Source organism: Saprolegnia diclina (genome assembly GCF_000281045.1).
Source record: "Saprolegnia diclina VS20 unplaced genomic scaffold supercont1.99, whole genome shotgun sequence".
Classification (NCBI taxonomy): domain Eukaryota; phylum Oomycota; class Saprolegniomycetes; order Saprolegniales; family Saprolegniaceae; genus Saprolegnia; species Saprolegnia diclina.
In genome coordinates, this window is record NW_008246166.1 from 42,902 (window position 1) to 51,444 (window position 8,543).

General features: G+C 58.8%; 4 protein-coding genes across 4 annotated transcripts in view; 3 read left to right on the plus strand and 1 right to left on the minus strand.

Moving 5' to 3' along the window:
* Positions 1–21: 21 nt before the first annotated feature.
* On the minus strand, positions 22–412 carry SDRG_15700 (hypothetical protein; the record flags this gene model as incomplete). Its single annotated transcript, XM_008621879.1, has 2 exons — positions 22–190; positions 243–412. The coding sequence occupies 2 exons, from the start codon at positions 410–412 to the stop codon at positions 22–24; spliced, it is 339 nt and encodes a 112-aa protein (XP_008620101.1).
* A 1,109-nt stretch (positions 413–1,521) lies between these two features.
* SDRG_15701 (hypothetical protein) lies at positions 1,522–2,935 on the plus strand. Its single transcript, XM_008621880.1, has one exon. The coding sequence runs from the start codon at positions 1,533–1,535 to the stop codon at positions 2,883–2,885; it is 1,353 nt and encodes a 450-aa protein (XP_008620102.1). The 5' UTR covers positions 1,522–1,532; the 3' UTR covers positions 2,886–2,935.
* A 1,587-nt stretch (positions 2,936–4,522) lies between these two features.
* Positions 4,523–7,664, plus strand: SDRG_15702 (propionyl-CoA carboxylase alpha chain). Its single transcript, XM_008621881.1, has 15 exons — positions 4,523–4,573; positions 4,633–4,868; positions 4,916–5,141; positions 5,188–5,269; positions 5,317–5,398; positions 5,452–5,617; positions 5,662–5,717; positions 5,765–5,879; positions 5,927–6,044; positions 6,092–6,526; positions 6,576–6,674; positions 6,718–6,804; positions 6,851–6,961; positions 7,007–7,360; positions 7,406–7,664. The coding sequence occupies exons 2-15, from the start codon at positions 4,633–4,635 to the stop codon at positions 7,477–7,479; spliced, it is 2,241 nt and encodes a 746-aa protein (XP_008620103.1). The 5' UTR covers positions 4,523–4,573; the 3' UTR covers positions 7,480–7,664.
* Positions 7,665–7,993: 329 nt separating this feature from the next.
* SDRG_15703 (hypothetical protein) overlaps positions 7,994–8,543 on the plus strand; it is a gene marked incomplete at both ends in the record, with an annotated part of 884 nt that continues 334 nt past the window's right edge. Inside the window, one exon of the mRNA XM_008621882.1 lies at positions 7,994–8,535. Within this exon, the coding sequence (XP_008620104.1) occupies positions 7,994–8,535 (542 nt within the window). The remainder of the gene's footprint in view (positions 8,536–8,543) is intronic.

The following is an 8,543-nucleotide window of genomic DNA, read 5'->3' on the forward strand; positions in this document are numbered from 1 at the left end:
CTTTGAGTTACCATTGTCTTATTATCGCTGATGCACATGCAGGGGCTTGGTGGAGACGGCGAGCGTGGTGCGGGACTTGAGGGCGTTGGCCGCCGATTCGGCGCCGGTCTCGATGACCGGGTACGCGTCGCAGTAGGCCGCGCTGCAGAAGCTGCGGCAAAACGTCAGAGGTGCGTGTGGTCCCAAGCCACTACCTTCTGCATCGTCGCCTCGCTATCGATGGAGCAATCCTGTGATGGAACGTGGCAGTGCTCATGTTGGACGGAAGCGGTTGCGTCAGCGCCAAAGGCTCGAGAGCCGGCCAGAACGTCGCCAAAGCCATCGGGGAATGCTCTTGCCCGCCGCACACGCTGAGCGACGTGACCTTGGCACCATCGAGTCGTCGGAGGACGTCGACCGTGCTCGGTGCCATTCACGTCTCAATCGGTGCAAGCCAGCGCACGCAGCAAGTCGTCGCCATCCGTAAGGATGGAAAGCGACATGAGCCCACGCGACGTGGCGATGGCCTCTGCCAAGCAGTCATTGCAGCGCACAGTAGTGCAGCAGAGCTCGAGCACCTTGGCGTAGGCGTCTGAAGCCATTCGACGAGACGACCGGCGTCCAACTCTTGGTCTGTGGTCACTTGAAGCGAGTGGAGACGAAGGTGCGCTGGCGTCGTCACAGCATCAATGCTGGCGCGGGGACCTCGCGATCAGCAAAGTCGGCAAAGTCCGTCGTCTCTGTCGCTCGATTGAAAAAGAAAAACTCGACGGCCTTTTTGTCTTTTTGAGAGCACCAACAAACGCGCCGTGGAGGCATCGCTGCTCCATTGCAACTCGAGCTGCGGCACGAGCCCTACCGCGTCGATGACCTCGCACGGCGTCCCAGAAGCCGTTGCGGCGTCCCCGAAGCAGTTGCGGCGTCGTCAAATCAGATACAAGATACGTGGCTTCTTCGTTCGCAAGTTGTTCTATCTGATGCCAAACTATATCGCAACGAGTTCATGGCTATGGCGCTGGACGAGCGACCAACGGATCGAGCAACCCAGATACTGAGCCTTGCCATGTACATACGTCTTCGCCACCCACGCACTCCAACGACCGTCGCCATAAATCTGTAGCGTCGATAGAACAGTCTCGAATCGTCATTTGTACGCGCAAACGACTACCGCTATGAATCTAATTGGTGACGAACAAAGAAGAAAGAATCGCGCTGTTTTGGCTTCCCGAAGCCCACTGAGGTCCAGCTGCGCAAAGCTCATCAATTTGGGTGCCAGCCGGATGGGTGCAAGGCGACGACGTGCGGCGTCCATGCGACGCATCGACAACTGGGAGGTTTCTGGTGCGCTTGGTGCCACACATTGGTAAAATCCAGCACTGGATTTCCCGTCACTGGATTTTTACGCACGCTGATTGGCGGAACGACTGCGCGCCTTTCTTTCGGGCATTACACGCGGGTGGCTGCTAGCACGTTCAAGGTTGAAGCTGCGACGATGGGTGCGTTCCTTATATTCCGCTGCTCCCTTCATTTTCCAATTTGCCAAGAGCAGCAACATGGTGCGTCTGGTCCCTTCGCTCGTCGCCGCCGCGCTCGCCCTTGTCGCCGCCGAAGTGCCTGTCAACGTCATGCTCCCGCTCGACACGGTCGTTTTGGACGCGAAGGCGTGCAGCAGCACCCGGCTCAAGAATGCAACGGCGCTGGGCCTGCAATTTGAAAAGCTCAAGGCGAGCGGCGCCACCGGTGTCATGGCCGACTGCTGGTGGGGCCTCGTCGAAGGTGCGGGCCCGCGCCAGTACGACTTTGCTGCGTACGCGGACCTCGCTCGGCTCGCCAAGGCGTCCAACCTCACGATTCAGATGGTCATGTCCTTCCACCAGTGCGGCGGCAACGTCGGCGACGAGTGCGACATCCCGATCCCGCGCCACTGGTTCACCAAGGACGACGTGTGGTACACAACGCAGGCCGGCTTGATCACGAAGGAGTACATCTCGCTCTGGGCCGACGCGACGCCGCTCGACAAGTTTGGCCGCACGCCGCTGCAGATGTACAGCGAGTTCCTCGCAGCCTTCAAGACGCACGTCGTCGACGCATACCCTGGTGTCGTCTCGGAGGTCCAGATCGGCGGCGGCCCCGCGGGCGAGCTCCGGTACCCGTCGTACCAGCTCCAGGAGAACCGGTGGAGCTACTGCGGCGTCGGCGAATTTACGAGCTACGACACGTACGCAAACGCGAGCATCGTGGCGCACGCCGCGTCGACAGGCCACGCGCTTTGGGCCACGCGCCCGGGTCCGAGTAACGCCGGCAACTTCAACTGCCTTCCGAGCGAGAACGGCCAGTGCCCTTTCTTTGCGAACGGCGCCGACAACTTTGCGAGTCCGTACGGCCAGTTCTACCTCGACTGGTACAGCGGGTCGCTGCTGCAGCACGGACGCGACCTCACAAAGCTCGGGCGCGACGTCTTTCCCGCGCCGTTTGAGCTCTCGGTCAAGGTCTCGGGCATCCACTGGTGGTACGACTCGCCGCACCACGGCGCGGAGCTCACGGCCGGGTACCAAAACACCAACAACAAGAACGCGTACTACGACATTGCTTCGATGCTCAAGGAGCACGACGTGCGCTTCTGCTTTACGTGCATGGAGATGAACGACAACTACGACGACAACGACAAGTGCCGGTCGCGCCCCGGGAAGCTCGTGGGCCAGGCCCGCGACGCCGTCACGGCGCTCGGCCTGAGCTTGAAGCATAGCTTTGCGGGCGAGAACGCGCTTCCGATTGGCGGCAACGACCAAATCACGTCGATCGCGGGCCACATCGCCGGCGCCGCGTCGTTTACTTTCTTGCGGCTCACCGACACGTTTGACTTTGACTACTTGGGTCGCCTCGTGCAGCGCTTGAAGACAGTGTAAAATTATCCTGTACCCAAACCTGGATATAAAAAAGTGGTGTTGTATACTCATGGTACTGTTGGTCGCCTTCAATTTAAGAATCCAGCGGGCGCACGCGACGTTACAGAGTCCGCAGGTGGGGCAGGCCACCGCGTCGTCGACTTTTTTTGGGGCACGCAGGATCAAGGCTTCATACAAACGCTTCAACATTCCATCTATCCATTTATCTATCCACTTCTAATCCATTTATCCATCTATCTATCTATCTATCTATCTATCTATCTATCTATCTATCTATCTATCTATCTATCTATCTATCTCGTCGTGGACGCCTTGACTAGATTCGGAGAGATTCTGTGCAAGACGAGGCTCGAATTGTCAGGACACAACATGCAAATGCGAAATGCAAGCAAGACCGCAGTGCATGCCAGCAAGGAACGTGGATATATTTACGTAATTATGTCCCTGGATGCCAGTGAGCTAATAGAGCATACATATCGCCATTTGAATCGTTCGCTCAAGGAGATGGACGACGCGGCTGTAGATTCAGTCGCCTGTCGCTCGTCCACAAGTACAAAGGCACGAGCAGCGCGAATGGGCGGGCGGCCACGCTGCAGCTCTTCCCAAGCCTTCGCGCACATTGCAGCTTTCGACGCTTATTGCTTGTATTCGTACAGAGCGTATTTGGACGCTGACGCTGAAGCGTCGTTGCATGTGTCTTCAACAGCACCCGACCGCCAAGTCCTCGCCTTCAAGTGAGAGGCGAGGACCGACGCAGCTACACTATAAATGGGCAGCGTCCCGCCGACGACACTGGATCAACCGCGACAGACGCAACGCAGCCGCGGTTGGCGCCACGAAGTGACCGCAAGTGACTCACACTCAAACCGGTTGGTATGCAAAGTCGTACGTACACCCCCGACCTACCGGTTCATCTTTCTATTTGTATGCAATGTACGATGTACGACGCGTATCGTACGTACAGGGCCCACATGGTTGCAGTACACACTTGAGGTTGGGATGCGCCAAGCCCTCCATTGGCTGGTGGCGGTCCCCATAAGTGCGCATGGGCAACCGCGGCGACTTCCACCCGCCGCCCAGCAGGCCATCGCGATGGCTCTGGCCGTCCATGGACCTCAGTGGCGCTTCCTTCGCATGCTCGCCTGGGCGACTGCCTACATGCGTCGCACCCAAGCAACTGGGCTAGCTACTCGACGGCAGCGATCGCCAATTTCTGGGCTGGACACGCATCGTGGCCGAGAATGATGTTGCAAGCACGGCTGGCACGTGCTCGGCAACGCGAAGAACCTAGAAGTCGATGCGTGGGCATGCGACCTTATGGCCTCATCCGACTCGCCTGCTTGTGGTGGCAATGGCATGGCCCATGGCCGCAGAGGCTGCGACCTGGCAGGCGCTCGTCGCTCGTGCAGTGTTGAGCGTGGCAAGTCGCCAGGTCGCAGGTATGATCGGCGACGCTGCTGTTCAGCGAAATAATTTGTGGGTCTTTGTATTAAATACATTGTATTTTTATTGCGCTTGAACCCGGCTATCGTATGGTACGCGGTAGCACCACGTGGTTTGGGACATTAAAATAATATTCGCCTCATCACATTAAAAACGGTCAAACCCGGTAAAGTGCGCAGTCGCACTTGAACGGGCTCCACCAATGAAGGGCAGATGCATTTTGGAATTTCGGCCGTTCTGACGAGGTAGACATGCATGGCGATCCTCGGCGGACGATGCTAAGCAGATGCGACGATCATGGTAGATGTATCGCTTCCGCACCTCTGCCAAGCCCGTGCTGAAGCCGCTCATGGCGCGCCTGCAGACGACGGCGACCCCCGAGAAGCTCTTTGATAAGATCTTGATCGCGAACCGCGGCGAGATCGCTTGCCGCGTCATCAAGACCGCTCGCCGCCTGGGCATCAAGACCGTCGCCGTTTATTCGGAGCCTGATGTCAACTCGGTTGCCGTGCGCATGGCCGACGAAGCCATTTGCGTCGGGTACGTCATTCGACGCACTACGTGTGGTGCTCATGCGATGGTACTAGCCCGGCCAAGTCGGCGTCGAGCTACTTGAACATTGAGCGCATCATGGAGGCGGTCAAGCAGACGGGCGCGCAGGCCGTGCACCCGGGCTATGGCTTCTTGTCCGAAAACAAGCTCTTCTGCGAAGCGCTGGATGAAGCCGGTGTCACCTTCATTGGCCCTGGCTTCCACGCCATTGAAGCCATGGGTGACAAGATCGAGTCCAAGCAGATCGCGATTGACGCTGGCGTAAGGGACCTTTTGTCTGCGTCTTGCGCTCAGTCGTCGTGCGTAGGTCAACACGATCCCGGGTTTCCAAGGCGTCATCCAGGACGAAACCGAAGCTGTCAAGGTCGCCAACGACATTGGCTACCCCGGTACTTGCGTCCGCCATACGCATCATCCTATTTTCACCCTATCATAGTCATGGTCAAGGCCAGTGCCGGTGGCGGTGGCAAGGGCATGCGCGTGGCGTACAACGACGCCGAAGTCCGCGAAGGCTACCGGTACACGCCGACGATCTCCTCGCTGAACGTCGAGCTCACCTCCTCGTGTCTAGTCTCTCGAAGGAAGAAGCCGCCAACTCGTTCGGCGACGACCGCATGTTCATCGAAAAGTTCATTGAGGACCCGCGCCACATTGAGATCCAGCTGCTCGCGGACAAGCACGGCAACTTTGTCGCGTTCCCGGAGCGCGAGTGCTCGATCCAGCGCCGCAACCAAAAGGTCCTCCTCGATTCAATAATCCAGTGTATATATTCTGTCTCTAGGTCATCGAAGAAGCCCCGTCGATGCTGCTGGACGACGCGACGCGCCTCGCTATGGGGTAGCCTCGACTCTCAGTTGCAAATGTAGCGACTAAGATCTATGTAGTGAGCAAGCCATCATGCTCGCCAAGAAGGTCGGCTACACGTCGGCGGGTACCGTCGAGTTCCTCTGCGACAAGCACAAGAACTTTTACTTTTTGGAAATGAACACGCGCCTCCAGGTAGGCGTCTCGACTTGATTTCCATCGACTAACTAACGTTGTACTAGGTCGAGCACCCGGTGACGGAGCTCATCACTAAGGTCGACTTGGTCGAGCAAATGCTTCGCATTGCTGCGGGCCACCGCCTCCCCGAGTGGATGTCGGCCGGGCCGCTCAAGATCCACGGTACGACTCGATACATTGATAGGTTCAAGCTCATCGTGAATACGTAGGCTGGGCGATGGAGTCGCGCATGTACGCCGAGGACCCGCTGCGTGGGTTCCTTCCGTCGATCGGCCGCCTCCTTAAGTACAGCGAGCCGCACCACTTGCCCGGCGTCCGCGTCGACTCGGGTGTGACGGAAGGCAGCGACATTAGCATGCACTACGACCCGATGATCTCCAAGCTCATTACGCACGGCAAGGACCGCAAGGAGTGCTTGGAGCGCATGAAGTTTGCGCTCGACCACTACGTCATCCGAGGCCCGGGCCACAACGCGGCGTTCCTCCAGGACGTCTACCGCCACCCGCGCTTCGAGGCCGGCACCATCACGACCAAGTTCATCGCGGAAGAGTACCCCGACGGCTTCCACGGCGTCCAGCTCACGCCGCCCCAGAAGCGCGAGATCATTGTCGCGGGCGCCGCCATGCACATCAAGGCGCTCCAGGGTACACTCCCTCTCTGCGTATGTATTGTATCTCACCAAGCATACAATAGCGTCCCAGGCGCCGCTGGCCGCGACCAAGCCCAAGGTCTTGAAGACGCTGCCGGTCAGCGCCAACTGCGAACTCCGCCACGTCACGTCCGCGTCCAAGGGTATTCCCTTCTTGCATGGTACACACGCTCACGTTTCGATCAGTGCCCCGCTTCCAGGTCCGTCTTTTGACGCCGACCGCGTCTGTTCCGTCGGCCAAGGAGCTGGCGGCGCACATTCCCCAGTCATCGGGTACACGGTTGAATCGAAAGGGAGGGGCAACTCACTCTTTGCGTAGCGTTCGAGCTCTACGTGAGCGCGGACGGCCCGTTTGGCGACGCGACGCTCCTCAAGCTCGTGGAGCTCGAAGTCTCGGAAGACCACTTCGTCCTCTGCGCGTGGCTCGACGGTGCGATTTTGTGTTTGACTGAAACTCAAACTCAACTGTGATTAGGCGACTTTGTCGTGCTCAGCGACATTGAGTGGCCGATCAACGCGCCGCTCTTCACGGCCGAAATCTCGGACAAGGCGCGCGCGCTCCAGGTGCTGCAGGTGCTCCCCGAGGGCTTCCGCGTCCAGCACCACGGCGCGATCCACGATGTCGTCGTGCGCACGCCGAATGAGCACGCGCTGGCGTCGCACATGAAGCCCAAGCCCAAGGTCGATCTCTCGCGCTTTGTACAGTGCCCGATGCCCGGCCTCCTTGTCTCCGTGGCCGTCCAGGCCGGCGACGAAGTGCAGCTGGGCCAGGAAGTCGCGGTCGTCGAAGCCATGAAGATGCAAAACGTCATCCGCGCCGCCAAGAAGGGTACGTACCTCGTGCTTCTCAAGCAGAGTTGGCAGTGGCTTGTAGGTGTCATCAAGTCGGTGTCGCACCAAGCCGGCGCGTCGCTCAAGGTCGACGACATCATCATGGAGTTTGAGTAGAAGAGAAGCATGGGCTGCGTGTTATAACAGGACGAAACACTTCCGTCGTACTTTGTTATGCGCACTAGCACTCGGCGAGTGGTTCGACCCCAAGTGCTACCACCCTAATAACACCGGGTCCAACATCGAGCAATGCAGGCAGGATACTGTAGAACAAATCCACCGAGATGCATCTGGACAGCCAAATCCAAATCGGACAGGAAGCGATTCGGACTGATGGAGGAAGCATTGTGGCTCGAGCATTGACCAGATCTGCAGTTGGACCAGATCCTAGCTGGGACCCAAGCTTGCACATATCAAGTTGGTTTAGCTTTGGCGCTGGATCTGCGACTTGATTTGAAGCCTCCGTCGCAACGCTTCCGCCAATCACAACGCGCCATTTCAAATCCCCATAAATCTGACCAATCACTGGCGTCCCTTTCTTCGAAAAACGATCCAGCCTGAATGATGGTCACCAACATCCTTGGTCTCTCCACGGTCGAAGCAGTTCCGAATTCGCCACCAACCAGCCAGCATGTCGCCGCTTCCTCTGTCCAAGGCCCTCAGCGTCTCGTCGGCTGCCGAGCACAAGCAGATCGCGTCTGCCGAGACGGCCGCGACGACCTTTGTCAACTGCCACATCGTGGCACCGCCCTGCGAAGAGAGCGACCGCAAGCCCATCGACTTGGTCGTCGTGCTCGACCGCTCGGGCAGCATGAGCGGCTCCAAGCTCGACTTGTGCAAGCAGACGCTCGACTTCCTCGCGCACGAGCTCTCGCCCCACGACCGCGTCTCGCTCGTGACCTACGACACGTACGTGACGACGAACCTGCGCCTGACCAAGATGACGCCGGCCGGAAAGGCGCTCCTCGCGTCCAAGGTCCAGGGCGTCCACGCCGGCTCGTGCACCAACCTCAGCGGCGGTCTCCTTGCGGGCCTTGAAGAAGTCCAGTCGTCGTCGCGGCCCGATTCAGGCGAGCCCAACCCGGTGCAGTCGGTCTTGCTGCTCACGGACGGCCTTGCCAACGCCGGCATCTCGTCGCGGAGCGGCCTCGTCGAGCTCCTCGAAGGCGTCTTGTCCAAGA